The following is a 17,834-nucleotide window of genomic DNA, read 5'->3' as shown; positions in this document are numbered from 1 at the left end:
GGTGTCCAGTTGGGCTCGCCCGAGGGAACCAGGTTTGGGTTGGTCCCGGCGTGTCCTGCGAGGGCGGTGATGTGGGCAGGAGGGGAGGCTCCTCGCTGTTCTTTGAAATCTCACCAGCTAAGCGAGCTGTATCCGCCCACTCTGGCGGTGGCCCTGGGGCTGCCCAGGTGAGCCGGCAGATTAGTCCCGTGCCCTGGGGCGGGCACAGCCGGGCCTGGTGGGTCCCTCTAGCGCGGAGTCCTCACTGAGCTCCGCTCCCGGCGCGAGCGCCCTGCTTCCCGCCCGGGGCGGCCGTTCCGGAGCCTGGCCCGGCTCCCTCTCGGGTGTCCTCGCTGCGAGCTGCCGCCTCTGCGTCCCCGACACTCTGGACCGGGGGCGACTCCGGGTCCCCAACCGCGCCGCGTGCCCGGGAGACCCCGACGTGCCCCGACTTCGAGCCCGGACCCCGGCGCCTCTCCAAGCCAGCAGCCCGAGCCCTGCGCGCCTCGCGGCCCCGGGGGCGGGGACAGCGTGTGCGGGGCGGGCCCGGGCCGGGGGTGGCCTCGCCACGGAGCCGCCGTTCCTCGGATCTGCCGCGGCGGCGCGAGCGCAACTCCCGCCGGAGAGAGCCCCGAGCAGAGGAGAGAGGGGACCTGTCCTCTTCCTGCGGGCCTCTAGGAGAAGCGGCTCGTGTCCCCGGGCCCGGAATCAAGAAACCGGGAGCTGGTCCACTGGGCGCCGGCATTCCGCAGGTACTGAGCGCGCCCTCCCGGGGAGATGCTCCAGGGAACCCACGCGGCACCGGCGGCCGCCGAGGCGCCAGGGCTTTTGAGTGGGGACGGGGGCTTTTCCAGAGTCTCGCACTCGCGCTCGTTTCTTCAGGGGAGCCGGCTACCCCCTCCTTCTGTCCTGAGGCGTAGCCCCGGGGCTCCAAGGAGAAAGTTGGGAGCAAGACAGGGTTTATCAGCAGGGGCTGCAAAGAGATGCTTCTGGCGATCGGCAGGGTCTGGCCAGGGGGCGAGCGCTAAACGGCAGGGGCCCCAGAGGACACTGAGCGGGAATGGGGTTCCCCTTTGAGAGGTGAGAATAAAGTAGAGAAGCTCGCTGGAAAACTTCTCCCCGAATCTAAATCTTCTAATCTCTGCCCCCCAAGAAGTTTTTATTCTCTTTGTTTTTAAGACCTGACTTTGAGCCTTCCAGGTAGCATGCTTGTAGGGTGCCCCTGCAGAGGTGGCATGCCTCTGAGACACACAGGGCCTGCGAGGAGTGTGGACTGTCCCACCCGGACTGGACTGCAGCTATCCCTGCCTGGGTTCCAAGCCTGGCCCCCTCTGACCTTTCAGCTCTGGGCTCTGCTTCTCACACCTGACAGGGGGAAAGGGCAGGGCCTGAAGGGACTGAACTCACGGCTCAGAGGAAGGAAAAAATCAGAGAAAAAGGGTGTGAGGAATTGGGAGAGAGGCAGGAATGGGGCTGAGCCTCATTGGGGTGCAGAGGGACTTTAACCCTGGTCCCCCAAAGACGAGTTCCAGATGTGTCATGTTCTGAGGAACGTGGAAAGCAGGCTTTCCTAGGGGGTCTTACGTGTCTTCCTTGTGTCTCCCTTTCCCAGGAACCTCAGGTTTTCCATACTCCCCTACCCTTTCTGATTTTCCTGAAATTTATGATGCTCGCCAGACCCCAGCTCTCCTCTTACATCCCAGCAACCTGGTGTGATATTTTCAGGCTCTGGGAGGGACTGGTGGGGCAGGGACAGGGCAGGGGATGGGGGACTCTGGCTTCCTCTTGGTTTGTGGTCCTCAGCAGTGCAGCTGACACCCCTCCCCACCCCTCTCTGCAGCCCCATTATGTGATGTGGTGGAGTCATCTGGGTCAGGGTTTCCCTCTCCTTCCTTGTGGCTGACTGAGGAGGCCTGAGCACTCAACAGCAATTCCTTGCAGTTCTAGGGTGTAACACCCTCCCTCTCCAGGGAGCTCCATACTTTACAGACATTATTGATCTCCTGCCTGGGATGTCGAAACTCTGAGTGTTTAAGCTATTTACCTCAGGACACACAACCAGCCAAGGAAGGATTTTGCTCTGGAGCCCCCTTTCCAGGCCACTTAGTGATTGGGTTGTGACTTCAACCCTGCAGCCTCTGCCTGGGGACAGGCCTTGGTAATTACTGTGCCCGGCCTCTGAGGTCGCAGCAGACTTGGATGGGGGGACGGGAAGCCCAAGGAGGAGAGGGGAAGGCAGCTCTCTGTGATTGGCCCTGTGATTCTAGAGCAGTGTATTACCAAGAAGGAAGAAGCCCAGCTCATGGAGAGTAGTCAGGGTTGTCTCAGAGCTCTCCCTCTTTGATGGTATTCAGAATTATTTCTTTTAAGCCACAGAATGGGACAATTCCACAAGGACAAAATTCAGGCTGTTGGGGCAGCAAAGGGAGTTGGAGCAGGTCACTTTCATTCTCTTTGGCCTCCCCACATTCCCAACTTCGGCCCCTGAGAAAAAGTGCAACATTTCAGTCATCAGTGGACCGGAAATAAACTGAGGCTGATTGTCTCTATAGCAATCCAATCTTCCCTGAATGAGTGGGTATGTGGTTTTATTCATTTGTGTTCTCTCACTGGTGCCTTTATTTCCACTCCATCTCCCAATGTTCACTCTGAGCAGGTGGCTAATGGGTCTGCTTAGGTCACAGGATGGTTTTAAATTTGGCCAGGTTCACTCACCTATGTAGCCAACTATTTGTTTGTCTTTTTAAGGCAAGGGAGATCAGACCCTGTACCCTCCGGTTGCTGGCAGGGACTCTGACTCATTAAGGGAGAGCTGAGTGTCAGCAGAGTGGGGAGACATCAGCCTCCTGGAGGAATTCCCAGCAGTGCTGCTCATAGCACCACTTGGCCAGATGGAGATCAGCATGGGGGTCTTGGATGAGAATGCCACCAACACCTCCTCCAACTTCCTTTCCGTGCTCTCTCCCCGTGGAGTGCAAGCTGCTTCCTTCCCATTTAACTTCAGCTATGGCGACTATGATATGCCCTTGGATGAGGATGAGGATGTGACCAATTCCCGGACTTTCTTTGCGGCCAAGATCATCATTGGCATGGCCCTGGTGGGCATCATGCTTGTGTGTGGCATTGGCAACTTCATCTTCATTGCTGCCTTGGCCCGTTACAAGAAGCTGCGTAACCTCACCAACCTGCTCATTGCCAACCTGGCCATCTCTGACTTCCTGGTGGCTGTTGTCTGCTGCCCCTTTGAGATGGACTACTACGTGGTGCGCCAGCTCTCCTGGGAGCATGGTCATGTCCTGTGTGCCTCTGTCAACTACTTGCGTACTGTCTCTCTCTATGTCTCCACCAATGCCCTGTTGGCCATCGCCATCGATAGGTGAGTGAGGGGGCAGTGGGGACAACAAAGAAAGGGGCACTGGAATTGCCCCTTCTTTTACTGCAGGTGTGGATTGATGAGAAATATCCACATTCCTCATAGATGTGGATGCGTGGGGGCTCAAAAGTTGGCCCATTGACTGAACAGTAGGAAGAGTTCTAGGTTTCCAGCTGTGGGCAGGCAGAGGTAGCAGAGCTCCCTCGAGTTGGGCGTTGGGAAGGCTTTTGATCCCTCTGCTATGGACGTGCTCAAAGATGTTGTATCTGTTCAAGGTCTAGAGGTAGAAGGTAGGAGGAGGTGCAGAGGGACAAGTTTAAGTTCTAGGCAGGTACCTCCTGAGTCAACTTGGAAATCTTGGTGGAGGTTTCTATCTCAAGACTTCTTCTACTAAAACATGACCCCCCTAGCACCAGTTGATTTTAAAATAAAATTGAAGGATTTGTTTTGAAAAAAAAAAAGAAAGAAAAAAGAGAACATACACTTACTTAGACTTTTTTGTTGTTGCATTCATCAGTTTGCTCCTTTTCTTACACTTGCATGCAACAGTATAGAAGACCTGTTTTTAGTGATGGTAAATAAAACCAATAAGAGCAGCCTATGCAAATGTTTCTTATGTTATGTTTATTTTTTTTCATTTAGTATAATCACCTGTGCTAATGGGCCAGGGTGGTTTTTTTCCCCTCAGGACAATCTTTGCAAGATCCTCTGCCCAAAGTTGGACTCGTTACAAAGCACCATGTTAAGTCTAGAGACAGTTGCCTTGAGGGTCAAATCCGGCCACCACGTACTGTACTTGCATTGAACAGCCTGTCTCTCTTCCTTAACCCAGAGAGCCTGAAGGACAGATGCTCTCCCTGTTCCATGGCCTCAGGGCTGGGCTGGAGTTCAGCTGCCCCTCACAATCAGGACACCACCCGACAGTGTTCCAGCGGGGAGCACAGTGAATAGGGCCTGCTTTCTGAAGCCACAGGCAGGACAACTAGGGATAGGATAACCCCGAAACAGACCACTACAGAGTAAAGGGGGTTGAGAAGGAGCCTGGCTTTCAAACCACTGAGGGGTGGAAGCTCAGCTTCCTTTCTCCAGGGAAGGGTGTCAGGGAGTTAGCCACTTACACAGCCACCCGCGGAAAGTGCTCAGAGATGTCATCCCTGCAGAGGGCCTCTTCTCCTTGGCCAAGGTCGTTCGCAGGAGTCGTAAAGCCCCATGGCATTTTGTCCCCCCAGGAACAGACGCTGCGTGAATACAGAAGGAACAGGAGGGGACAGTCAAGCAGAGCATCCACCCCCTAAGTGCCCTTCAGAGCCGGCGAGGAAGAGCTGCAGGGACCTTGTCTCTGGCCTCTTCTGAAAGTAGAAGCTGCCTTCATCTCTCTTAGCACATAAACAGGACAAAGCATCTAGGGTCATTTCCTTAAGTTTCGCTTTAGCAAGACATCTTTTCACGGGGGTGCTCCCAGCCACTGAAAGTGGGGTAGGTAGGGGCCTGCTGTGGGGTGGGACTCAGGTCTGTTTTACCTTGTGGGAGTCCACTTGTTGAAAGGGGTAATACCTGCGGTAGGATGTGGCTTCAAGGAGGGTGGGAGCCAGGATAAATTAAGGGGCACTGGGTTAGTTTGAACACGTAAGAGGTAACATCTGTGTCAATTAATCCACCTCGATCTCCTGAACTCCTTCAGGCTCATGTCCTACTTTCATACCAAATTCAGGTTGTCTGAAATACCACAGGCATGTCTAGTGCAGTGTAAGTTTATATAATGCAATTTAAATACAGTAAGAAAGATTAATTGGGGAACATGCTTTGCTTCATGGGGCTGCTATTGTTTATAGTGGGGTTGTGGTTGGAAACTTGCACCCAGGCGCTGGAGGAAAGCACTGTTTCCTGCACAGGGCCGTCCAGTGGCTTGGCCAGCTAGCTGGCTGCTCCAGTGGGGTAAGTTCCGTTATTGATGTTTGTCATCTTTGCTTCAGATTTGTTTTATTTTTATGTGTTTTTACCATCTAATTTCAATTTTGTGGTCTAGGGCCTCATGGATTCTTGTCTGGCCTCGTGTCTTGTTCAGGATTTGATCAGTGATTTCAGACTTGATTTGGTTTGTTTTGGGCAACTAATTTTTATCTTGCTATAACAAATACACCCACAGTTATAAAAATAGCTTTATTTTTGTTTAATGGAATTTCTGTAGGAATAGTGTCAGTAGCTATTCTGCCTAGGTTTAACCTCCTGCTGCACCGATTAGCTGTAGGGCCTTATATTGGTTATTTGACCTCTCTCTGCCTCAGTTTTCTCATGTATAAAATGGGAATAATAAGAAAACCTAATGTATTGGGTTGCTTTGAGGATTAAATGAAATAATATATGTAATTGTTTAGAATAATGCTTAAAACAGAGTAAGCACTAAATAAAGTGTGGGTATTATAATTCTTGAATTAATCCTTACAGGAATAACAACAAAAAAACCCAGAAAAACGGATGAATATTTCTGGTTGACTAACCTCTTTGTTTTCATTGAAGTGATTGTTTTTATGATGTGATTAAAAAAAATAATACAAGGTCTCTGAGAAACACAGCCACCAAGATATGGCAGAACAGAACTATTTATCTTCTACCTGCCTCGACTTCTCTGTTTCCGTTATTGGTTCCATGGTTCTCCCAGGTATCTAAACTAGCAAGTCTCCTCCATCCTGGCCGCCCTCTCCCTTTCTCCAGCATTCATTCAATTTCCAGGTCCTGGCAATACTCCCCGCTATCGCTCACCTGTTCACTCAGGCCTGGACTGTCATAGTCTCCTCTTGGTCTTCTGCCTTCATTGTCTCTTGGTTCTGTCCCTCTGCCAACCCTACTCCCCCACAATCCATCCTAAACATTCATTCATTCAAACAATGCATTTTTATAGAGCAACTAGCACTGGGGATAATGGTGAGTAAGAAGAAAAAGCTCCTTGCCTTCATGGAGCTTATACCCACGGGGTGGAGAGAGCTAGCAGTCAGGCAAACAGACAAGGAGGGTAACTTCCGAGCATGAGAAATGCTCAGAACAAAAACAAACACATGGAAACCATGAGAGTGACAGAGTGGAAATTATTGGGTGTGTAGTCAGGAAAAGTGTCTCTGAGAAGACATTTGAACTGACCTCTGAATGACGTAAAAACATAAAATAAAAGCTGGCCCTGTGAAGATTGGGACAAAGCATTCCAGACAGAGGGAGTTATAAGTGCAAAGGCCCTGAGACAGGAACAAACCCGAAGTATTCTAGGAATAGAGAGAAGGCCCCTGTGACCTGAGGGAAGAAAGCAGGACTGCAACCAGTTTAATCTTCCGTCTTGTACATGTTCCTCTCTCTTTCTCATAAGACCTCTAATGACTCCATTGTCTACAAAATATGGCTCAACCCCCCTCATCTGCCCTTCCAACCTTTTATGATCGAGCCCCAGACTACCTCCCAGTCTCATGCTGGGTTGGGTAAACGCATTTATGTCCTGTTTTCCAAAAACGGTTACAATCTTTTTGAGAACTGTCACCATGGCTCATTACATTTCTATTCATTCAGTGCCAGGCACTTGCTGAGGGTGAAGTTCTACTAAAATCCTAGGTGCCCAGAATTCACAGACAGCAAAAGGTTATAAAAGAAATAAGACTTGATCCCTGCTCTTGGGGAGCTTACCGTCTAGACTGGGGTTGGGGGAGATGGGGAGAACTAACATTTATGGAACAGTTAAAAGATAAAGTAAAGGATAAATTTTAAAGGAAATTTAGAGAAGGGTGAGATCATCATGTACCTGAGAAATCAAAGGCGGTTTCATGGAGGAGGTGAACTTTTAACTGGCCTTCAACCAATGAGGATCAGCAAAAAAGAGGAAAGATTTTCCAAGAGGGCAGAACAGTGTTTGCAAAAGTCAAGAGGTGGGAATGCTTGTGCTATGAGGTCCTTTGCGGAGGTGTGTGGGACAGGGGCAAAGAACATAAGGAGAGTAGAGATCAGAAAGGATAGGGTCATATTCCAGAAGATCTCAAAATCCAGGCACAGGGAGTCAGACCTGATGGTAGCAAGGAACTGAGAAAGATCCTCAGAGGACTCTGTCCCCCAGCTCTGGGTTTTCTCTTTGATGTGGAGACACCTGCACTGTCCTCGAGGTGTATCCTGCAGATCCCAGAGCACGTGGGGCACTGGGGACTCCCCCTTCTTTTACCCAGAATCTAGGGGAAACTGGCCAGTCTGCCTGCCCATTGGCAGCTCTCTTCTGTCTGGATGAGGCCAGCTAAGGCACGAGTAACTGCGCTCAGCCTTAGGGAGCACCAGTGCTCTCCGGTGAGCTTATCGGGCAGCGGTTGTGCATTCCCTGTCCATCCCATGACCAGCCTAGGAGCTGCTCCCGCTGCTATTTCCATGGTTTATCTGAGGCTGGGTCCTGGGTACAGAGAGGGAGCCCAAAGGCTCTTTGCTTAACTACTCAGCCCACTATCATCACACAGTTATTGCCTGGACATTGTTTTGTCCAGCAGCCATTATTCTTCGTTCTCTGGGAAATGTTGGCTCTAAGTGGATCTGGATCTGAGCCACTGTGGTGGTAGACACACAGGGCAAGCCAAGGCCCACTCATCAGCAGAGAAAAGTAGCTGACAGTTGCCCGACTTCTTCTTCGAACATCAATAGGTAGAAACCAACTGTGATGCAGAGAAAAGAGGAGAGGGGTTGCCAGGATGTCAGGAGGGCAGAAGGAAGGGATATTGCTTGCTCTGGATGGGAAGGGAGGGGGCACATGGCGTACTAGAGAGGCCACTGGATTTGGAGCAAGATAGGGGTCCGTGTCATGGTTCTGTCAGTTTCTAGCTATGTGGCTTTTGGCAGGTTATTTAACTTCTCTGAACCTTAGTTTGCTCATCTTGTAAAATGGGCATCTTTGCTCTCTTCAATAGAGTTGGGGTTATCTAACAAGAAAGTGGATTTGAAAATGCTCTGTAAACTATAAGTTGCTTTACAAACATAAGTAAGTATTACTAACACTGGAGTTCTGGAATTCTGTTCCTATCATAGCTAAGGCTTGTGGCAATCCTTGAGGCGGTTTTCTGCAATTTGCCTACTGATAAATGTGTTTGGAAGGCACATTTCACAGCTCCTCATGCTAACCCTGGGGATGGAGTTGGGGTGATGTCGGAGAGACAGGAGGAAACAATTATCTGATGGGTAGCCACAAATTACCCTGAAGATTAGTTCTGATGTGAAGATAAATAGATCCAGCAAAATAGAAAGTAGTAAAGAACTTGCAAATGCAGAGTTTGCCAATAACAGGTAACAGAAAATTGCTGTGTTTACAGAATAGCTCTGAAAAAATACATTTTGGGATACTAACAGTTTCCTGCATATTACTAGCTTGTTGTTTATGTGCAGTGTCCCATTGGAACCTCAGTGTCGCTGTGAGGTTGGCAAGGCAGGTGATAGACCCGTGTCACAGAGGAGGAAGTGGAGCCCACAGGGCTAGGAAAAATGACCCAAAGTCATATAACAAGTTTGTGGCAAAGCTGGAATTAGAGTCTTGGTTTTCTGACTCCTAGATTAGCATTCTCTCCTAATTGTTCCTTGAAAAAACACTCTAAGTTTGAAACATCATGAAGACTTTGGAAGCTACTATTGGGAAAAGAAGGAACAGAATCATATGGTGAAAATTCATATAGTAAACAAGTATGAATATAGAAATATTCTTTGATAGAGTAATCTTCAGCACATTATGGGGTAGATAGAGAGGGAGAGAGCTGGTGAGAGCAAAAGCACTAAACTCTTAGTTTTTATATGAATCAGAGCAGGTTTGGGGCCCTCCTTACAGCAGGAGCACCATGGTCTTTATGAAGGGCCCATCCGTGTGCATTGACAAAAGCATTGCCAACACCCTGCAGACACTCCCATGCCACCCTTCAGCACTCGGGAGATTGGCAAGAGTGCCACGAATTGCTGCCGGTGGTGGAGGGTATCAAGCAGCCAGCCGGGTGTCCAGAGGGCGCACCCAGCCCACCCAACTTCATCTAACCTCTGGGAGCCAGAAAAGAGCGGGAGCCTCACTCCAGTGAACTCTCCAAATGACACTCAATGGAGTTGGCTGCCTGTGTTGTGGGAGGAGGAACAGAAACAGCCAGAACATGATCTGATCAGAAAAAAAATAAGAATGAACCTCCTCTTCCAATCAAAATCTCAAGAAAGATGACCTCAAAGGGATTGGTTTCAAAGGAAGCAGAAATGGTTTGGCTTTCCCTCAGGCCCCTGTCATGTTTGCCCTTGGCTCTACCTGGGATAAGCTGTGGACACGTGAGAATGTGTTTATTTCCAGTGCTGGTTAGTCATTCCCTCCCACTTCACTTCCCATCTTTCTCCTTCTCCAGCTTCTCCCCTCTCCCAGACACGGAAAGTCTTCCAGGAAACCAGAGCTCTCTGCATAAGTATGTACACTCTCTCTGGGAAGGAGGCTTTCATACCGCACAAATGACTCACATCCCCCAGAAAGTGCTCTCTCCTTGTTCCTGGACCACTGTGGTAACAGCAGTGTGGTTTTTTGGGAAAGAACAAAAGCAATATCTTATACTGTCTGGTGCTTTGTGGTTAAAAAAAAAATGTTCATGTATATTCTCAATTGATTTTTACATCAACCATGTGAGATAGGGTTAAATGTTTTCTATCAAAGGTATATGATATGACCTTGGATATGACCTTGAGAAAGTCACTCATCTCTCACCAGCCTCCATTTTTCTACCTGGAAAATAAGATAAATGATCTCATGCTTTTCCTCCACCTTTGCATGCAGAGCAATGTTTTCAAAAATGTGGAATGAAAACAAAACTTTGCCCACTACTTCCAGTGGGAAGGGTAAATTCTCCCAGCAACTTATCAGGCCCTTAGCTCTTAACTGTGGAGTAATGAGGATGAATGGCCCTGAAAACAGGAAGGAGCTGGGAATAGCGCCAGACTAGGAACCAATGGGAGGCATTATTAGTACATTTGATAATCATAGTCACCATGTATTGAGTATATACCATGTTTGAAACTGTGCCAGGAATTATGTATACATCAGCACATTTAATCCTTAAAAACAAACAAACAAAAACCTTTGCAGAGAAGAAAACTGAGATTCAGAGAGATCAAACAAAATTTGCCTGAGGTTGCGACAGCTAGTGAGGGGTGGAGCTGGGGTTTGCATTCAAGTCTGCCTTTCCCAGAAGCCTACATATCATTGCGTTTTTCTTCCACACATACCATTCGGTTGCACCTCCTAATGTTGCAGAAATAATATCGTTATGTAGAACTTTCTCATCACAGTGGTTGACCGTATTTGTGTTCTTGTCCCAGATATCTGGCCATTGTCCACCCGCTGAGACCCCGGATGAAGTATCAAACAGCCACTGGCTTGATTGTCTTGGTGTGGACGGTGTCCATCCTCATCGCCATCCCTTCAGCCTACTTCACAACTGAAACTGTCCTCATTATTGTCAAGAGCCAGGAGAAGATCTTCTGTGGCCAGATCTGGCCTGTGGACCAGCAGATCTACTACAAGTCCTACTTCCTCTTCATCTTTGGCATTGAGTTCGTGGGCCCCGTGGTCACCATGACTCTGTGCTATGCCAGGATCTCCCGGGAGCTCTGGTTCAAGGCGGTCCCTGGTTTCCAGACAGAGCAGATCCGGAAGCGGCTACGCTGCCGCCGGAAGACGGTGCTGGTGCTCATGTGCATCCTCACCGCCTATGTGCTGTGCTGGGCGCCCTTCTACGGCTTCACCATTGTGCGTGACTTCTTCCCCATGGTGTTCGTGAAGGAGAAGCACTACCTCACGGCGTTCTATGTCGTTGAGTGCATTGCCATGAGCAATAGCATGATCAACACCGTGTGCTTCGTGACCGTCAAGAACAACACCATCAAGTACTTCAAGAAGATCATGCTGCTCCACTGGAAGCCTTCTTACAATGGAAGTAAGTCCAGTGCAGACCTTGATCTCAAAACCATCGGGGTGCCTGCCACCGAAGAGGTGGATTGCATCAGACTGAAATAACTCAATGGCCCTTTCAAAGTTTAAACACAGACAGGACCTTTGGGACCCTAACCAGTGTGTTTAGATTCACACTATCAATTAAGAACTCTTGGTTTGCTGCAGAGGGCAGAGAAAATGGACAACTATATGAACACTGTGTTCAAGGAGCTCAGAATTTCTAAAACTGATGTGACTAGATACCATCACCAGTGGCCAACATTCATTGAATGTCTAATTTGTGCAGAGTAGGCACAGATGAAACTTATATATGTCGACTATGTTTAAATGGCAAAAAGAAATAGAGATTAAACCAAGAAAAATGTTGGAGCACAGACAGTCTGGAATAAGGGAGTTTCCAGAAGAGAATGCGAGTTGGCATCTAGGACTGTGGTACATGTGTTTGTAGAATGATGATCTCTCTGGACCCTTTCAGCTATTCATCAGACACTGATGTAGCCCATCTTTAGGATTATTCTTAGGCTTGAGTTGGCTCCTAACATTTGCAGAGTTGAAGCAAGAGAACAAAACAGGTTCCTGGTTCTTTCTGTATCCTTCTCTTCTTATCCCTTGTCCTGACTCTCACTGTGAGAAGCCTTACATGCATGCACATGGACACCTCAGTATGCATGGCCAAGTTCTGTCCAAACCCTCTTCCTGTACCTTGCCCCATGACCACCCCTCGGACCTAGGGCTGTGCCCATACATGGTGAGACCCATCATCAGGAGGATAGACCTGGGGAAGAAATCACACAGACCTTGGAAGCCATTTGCGCATGGAATTATGGGGTTCTGGGTACTCGGAGCAAGTCAAGAGGGCAAAGCCTGGGCTCAGGATGGTTATGTCTTCTTGGCTCCATGGACTTCTTGCCCCAGAGCACAGGTGGACGACCTCTGAAAGTGTGTGGGGCTCAGGGCAGGGGCTCAGGTTCTCTGGGTCTAAAGGGTGATACTGCTTCCACCTCTCAGTTATTCTAGCTTAGACCAATCAGGCTTTCTCTTAAGTCCTTCTCTTCCCTCTAATGTTTCCATGCTTGTGACGCATGGAATTTTTGAAAGTTGACAAAACACGTCATGGATGTGGCTATCAGCCATTTTTCCATTCCCACCAGCTCTCACTCTCGTTCAAATGATTTAAGGGCAAAATGTCTTTGTCACTGGTGCCTGAATCCTATCATAGTCATTATTCCTCTGGATTAAGATTTGATTCTCTTTTAAAATGGAGGTATTCTTGGGAGGGGTAACCCATCACATTTCTACTTCTCAGTGTCAATGAATTTATGCAATCCAGTGGCAAGTGATGAATTTCAGTGGTAGAGCCCTGGGCACCCAGAAAAGAAAAGAACATACAAACTGGGGTGGGGGGCAACAATGAGATTGTGTGACTCTACAGGCTTATTGAGAGCTCATCCCACTTTCTAATCTACCTGCTTTGTTTGGTGTTTTGAATTTTGGAATTTGGAATTTTGGAACCAGAAGATCTGATCCAGTTTTGGCTGTGTCACCTGTGTGGCCCAGGGTAAAGCCTTTGAGAAGGGTCAAAGACAGTATCTGTGTTAGCTACTGATGAGGTGGTTGTGAAGAGCCAGTGAGATAATATGTGGGAAAATTCTTTCAACCACACAAGTAATCAGAAGAATGGACTAATAACTGTGAATAGTGTGCCTGGACAAGGAAAAACTTGTTACTCTGGCGTATGTATCTAGAAGCCTCACCCTCTCCCCCTTTCATTATTCTTTGTGTGAATCATTCCCTTACCCCTCTGAGCAATGCTGTATGCATTATGTTCCTAATAACATGTTGGTACAACAAGGTAGTGACAGTTTGTGGCAGAAGTGTAAAAGGAAATGGTAGATTGGTCCCCAGTCAGAAGATGAGCTCCAGGTTTTCGAAACTTCAGAATCGGAGCATCTTTGTGATCATGGAAGTATTCACCATCTTCCTATGCCTGTTCCCAGCCAGCATGAATCTGGGCAATGCGATATCTGTTTCTCAGTCTATTTTTATTCTCATGAATGTGTACAGCTATAGAGTGGACTTGTCCTTTTTTCTTAAATAAGTCTAGAGCAGCACATTTATAATGCTGTTTAAGTGATGTTTGTATGGACTTTTCCCCCTCCAAATACAGTCAACTCTTTATTTTTGGCAGCAAAGTTTATTTTTTTTATAGTTACTTTATTTCTCTAGAAGATGCATTTCATCTTCTATTTATTTCTTTCCATTAATCATCCAGCAGACTTACCCTACAGTTTAATCAGAATACTCTCAGAGAATAAAAACTAATTAAATTATTAGCCTAAAGCCAACATGCCTTGGAAGGCAATTCTTATTTTTTATAAAATCATATATTGCATTTTAAAATCAGAAAAGTTAGTTTTTGGACTAAAAAATAATAAAATTATATAATTTGTTGTCATTATGTTCATCTTTTCCATTAGGAATGCTAACCAAGAGTTGACTATTAAATAGGAGCTTTTTGTATGTGACAACCAAACCTCTTTCTGCTTTTTAGCCTAGAATGTGTCAATTTTTCATTCGTTTGATTGTCTGTACTGTTTCTAGATATTGTGTCTGCTTGTGATTTTATAGTGAATGAAAGTGTTGTGTTGTTATCAAGTGAAATAAAAAAAATATATATATATAATCATCAACCATGATGTTCCTGTAATTTCTCCCCACATCCTTTTCTTAGTTATAATGTGATGGTTTTTTGATTGAGCACTGAATACATGCTGATTCCGTGATCAGATGAATTGTGAGAACAGTGCTAATTCATACTCTTATTGCCTACAAATTTCTCCTCTCCATCCTAAAGAGGTTTAACTGATATATTTCTTCTTCCTATAAGTCTGTTCTGGTAAAACCATTAATACTTTTTGGCATCTGAGTGCCAAGACTGGAAATCTGAGGACCTGTTTATGCCTGTTACATAAGCTAAGGCTAAACCTTTGAACAGGCTTAGTGTCTGCACACACAGAGTGAACCAGATGAACCTACGATGCCACGCCATGTTCAGATTAGTGGTTAATTCACTGAACTGAGTGGTAGCCTCGCCAGCTGATGGCTTCTCCAAAAACTGCTGGTAAGCCCAACAAGGTGACACCTGTGGTTATGTGTTTCTTTTCTATTCTCTACATACTTTTTATATGCACATTGTCATCTACAAAAAGGTAAAGAAGTGATTTTTATGAAATCAAGCCATTTCCTTAACTAAAGTAAAAAAGAAGGGCATATTTACAGCAAAGCTTTTGGAGATTTTGCCTAATGAGTACACATTTAAAAAATAATTTCTTTAAAGACACTAAAACATGGCAATGTGGCAGTCACCACAGCTAGCCCTTAAGCGTGAAACAATTTCCATTCACCTTGTGGAAAAGAATGCTAAAGAATTCATGAGATGGCCAGAAAACTATAAATATGAGTCCTGTTTCTTGAAAAATATGATAAATTTTGGAATGTATCCACAAAGAATGACTCCAGTTCTCCTTCCTAGAGTGTAAGTGAGAATACTGAATTCAAATCATTCATTTTACGGTTGATGAAACTGAAGCCCAGAGTGGGGAAGAGGTGTTCAAGATCTCACAGGTGGTCGCTGGGAGAGCCAGAGTTAGACCCGTGGGCTCCCAACGCTCAGTCCAGGGCTCTTCTACCACAGCATTTGTGGATGCAGGGAGCATCAATCTTGGAAAGGGAAGGATCGTTCCCAAGAATCCTTAGGGTAACTATTCACCTCCAGTCTGGCCTTCTCTGGAGACCCCTAAGGAGTTTAGCAGAGACATTCCTGGTTCCTTTGCAAGCCAAGTTTAGCTCATCTTACCCCCTGGGAACTCACAGCGCAGACATGGAGACCAGGAGGTTTGGGGGAAGAACTGCTAAAAAATGTTTACGGCTGCTCTTTCTTTACCTTGTGTAGTTGGGGGGTCCCTAAGAATGTAAAAGGAAAAATACCAAGCCCCTGTCCATGAAGACAGCTGCCCAGCCCAAGGAAAGCAGGAGAGGGAGATAAAGAAGCCAAGCTTGGCTGACCGTCGAGACTGGAGGGCAGTCCTATGTGTTCAGAGTTCAGTGGTGTCAGAGGGCTACGTCCTGCCGCTGCCGGCGAGAATGAGAAGGGTAGGGAAGGATTTTTGAATGAGGTGGGACGTGAACTGGACAGTGGGGTGTAGAGAGCAAGAGGGCAAACAGTCCACATGGGAAGAGAAACATTTCTTTTATCTGCTCCTGGAAACGGAAATCGATTTTTCCTGGGGGAAAAGACTTCTCACGCAACGATGGGATTGTCATAGCTGGAAGAGGTGGCCAAAACCTGAAAAACACACGGGGACATAAATAATATTAGAGCTTCATCTGAGAGTGGGTTTCCATAAGAGGCGGAGGAAGAGAGGAGAGACAGAATCTAGCCTTGTGATGCAGGTCTGTACGATGGGGTGAGGGAGGCGTCTCATGAGAAGGGAAATAAATAAGAGAAAGGATTTGGAGGAGGAAGTTGCTGAAAACAAATTTGGCTGACTTGAATACAGCGAGGAGCATCTACCACGTGGCAGGGGCTGAGCTGAGCACATCACAGGAACTGTCTTGCTCAGTCCTCACAACAGCCCTCCAAGGCATGGGCGAGTATCACTCTCATTTTACAGAGGAGGAAATCGAGTCTCAACTCGCAGAGGTTGCTCAGGGTCACACAAGGACTGAACAGTGCGCTGAGATTTGAACTTAAGCAGTTTGACTCCAGACCTCATGCTTTTGATCACACTGTGCTGCAGCCTTTATATGATTTTCCTAGACCTTCCTTGTGCTTTCTAATAAATGCCTCTCTCCTTAAGTCCAAACATTGAGTGCTAAATCGTCTCCTAAGTTAAGTAGATTTTTCTCAAAAACTGAGAATAGTGCAACTCTCACCTTTATTTTTCCTTCTATGAGAAGTTTTGTTCACCCTCAACAGCTGACCCCAATGCAGAGGTCCTTAACCTTTGAGTGTCATGGGCTCTTTTGGCATCTAGCGAAGTTTATAGGCCCTTCTCGAATGAATGTTTTCAAATTTATTAATTAAAATACATAGAAATGCCAAAGAAATCAATTATATTGAAATGCAGTTATCAAAATATTTTAAAAGTTTATGGTATAATTGTATAAATCTTTATATAAATTTATTTATATTAAATCTTTATTTAATGCCTTAGATAAGATTTAGCGTCAGGGCTAATTGCTACCATAATTTTAAAGTAGTGATAAATATGAATGAAGTTTTGAGATCTCTCTCCAAACTGCAATGTGTAAAATATCTGTGATTTCTCTTGGGGACAAGTTCAGGGACTGCTAAGACTAGAGTGGTTTGTTGCCTACATCATAATGGAGGGAAATGCTAAAATTTACTTACAGGTTAGTGAGAAAAACAGTGAATTTTTTTCCATCCATGTTTATGGCCCCTGAACTGGTTAAGAAGACCTGCCTGAGAGGGAGGCCCAGGTAAGCACACCCCAGAGTGGGCACTGGTAGAAATGGAGATGGAAGGAAGGAAGGGCCACATGCATTTAAATGGAATTAAATCAATAGATTGTCATCAGGCACTCTTCTTGAGAAGACACCTCAGTAGACCTCGTGGTTCACCAATTCTCTGCCTTGTGCCTTCTCAGTGGCCCAGTTCTCATCCATGTGGCAAAGATTCACCTGAGAAGCCAGAGAAGGTCTCCATTGATAACCTGGAGATTCAGGACTCTTTCACACAATTATTTAACAAACATGTATTGTCCTAAGCTGTGATGTTACACAAATTTACAAATTAAAATTGAACAAGACACAATTCCAGCTCTTGTCCGTTAATTGGTTTTAAGGAGACAGGGCATTTTGGTTGCCCGGGAAGCACAAGGAAGAATCCTACAAAAGCAGCATTGCAGACTTATCAAGTTGACTGCTTTGCTCTCTTTTGGTTTGTTACTTTCTGTTGTTATATTAATTATTTTGTTTCTGCTTTCTTCATTTTAATTTTGTTGGCCTTTTCATATTTTCTTGAGTTGAATATACACTTCTTTTATTTTTATTCTTTCTTGTGTCCTGTAAGTGATTAAGGGACTGAGTTTCCTTTGAGTAGAGCTTTACTCTTGGTTGGATGTGTAGAATATCTTTAGCTCTGAAATATCTCTTTTCGTTTCATTCTCTTTGATGTATGTATCTCTTGGTTCGCAGTTTCCATATTCTCTTTATGTATTTAAGATTTCCAGTATTTGTTATATTTATTTCCTTTTGTTTCCTGTGATATTTATTTCTTCCGGAGTCAACTATTCATTTTTCTTTTGCAGGCTCTATTCTTTTCTTTTTCCTTCTCCTCCTCTTACTTCCCTCCCTCCCTCCCTCCCTCCCTCCTTCCTTCCTTCCTTCCTTCCTTCTTTCCTTCCCTTTCCTTTCCTTTCCTTTTTGCATAATTGCTAATAGTTTTCTTGTTGCTTCTTTTCATTTTACTCACCTTGAACAACACACTGG

At 46.2% G+C, this 17,834-nt stretch overlaps 1 protein-coding gene across 1 annotated transcript; it reads left to right on the top strand.

Moving 5' to 3' along the window:
- Positions 1-485: 485 nt before the first annotated feature.
- Positions 486-14,003, top strand: PROKR1 (prokineticin receptor 1). Its single transcript, XM_004435599.3, has 3 exons — positions 486-731; positions 2,728-3,355; positions 10,688-14,003. Exons 2-3 carry the CDS (start codon positions 2,871-2,873, stop codon positions 11,382-11,384), a joined length of 1,182 nt encoding a protein of 393 aa, XP_004435656.1. The 5' UTR covers positions 486-731; positions 2,728-2,870; the 3' UTR covers positions 11,385-14,003.
- The last annotated feature ends 3,831 nt before the right edge of the window (positions 14,004-17,834 follow it).

The sequence above is a fragment of the Ceratotherium simum genome, chromosome 11 (assembly GCF_057802395.1).
Source record: "Ceratotherium simum simum isolate JZ-2026a chromosome 11, ASM5780239v1, whole genome shotgun sequence".
Classification (NCBI taxonomy): domain Eukaryota; kingdom Metazoa; phylum Chordata; class Mammalia; order Perissodactyla; family Rhinocerotidae; genus Ceratotherium; species Ceratotherium simum.
This window is presented reverse-complemented; position numbering and strand designations above follow the sequence as displayed.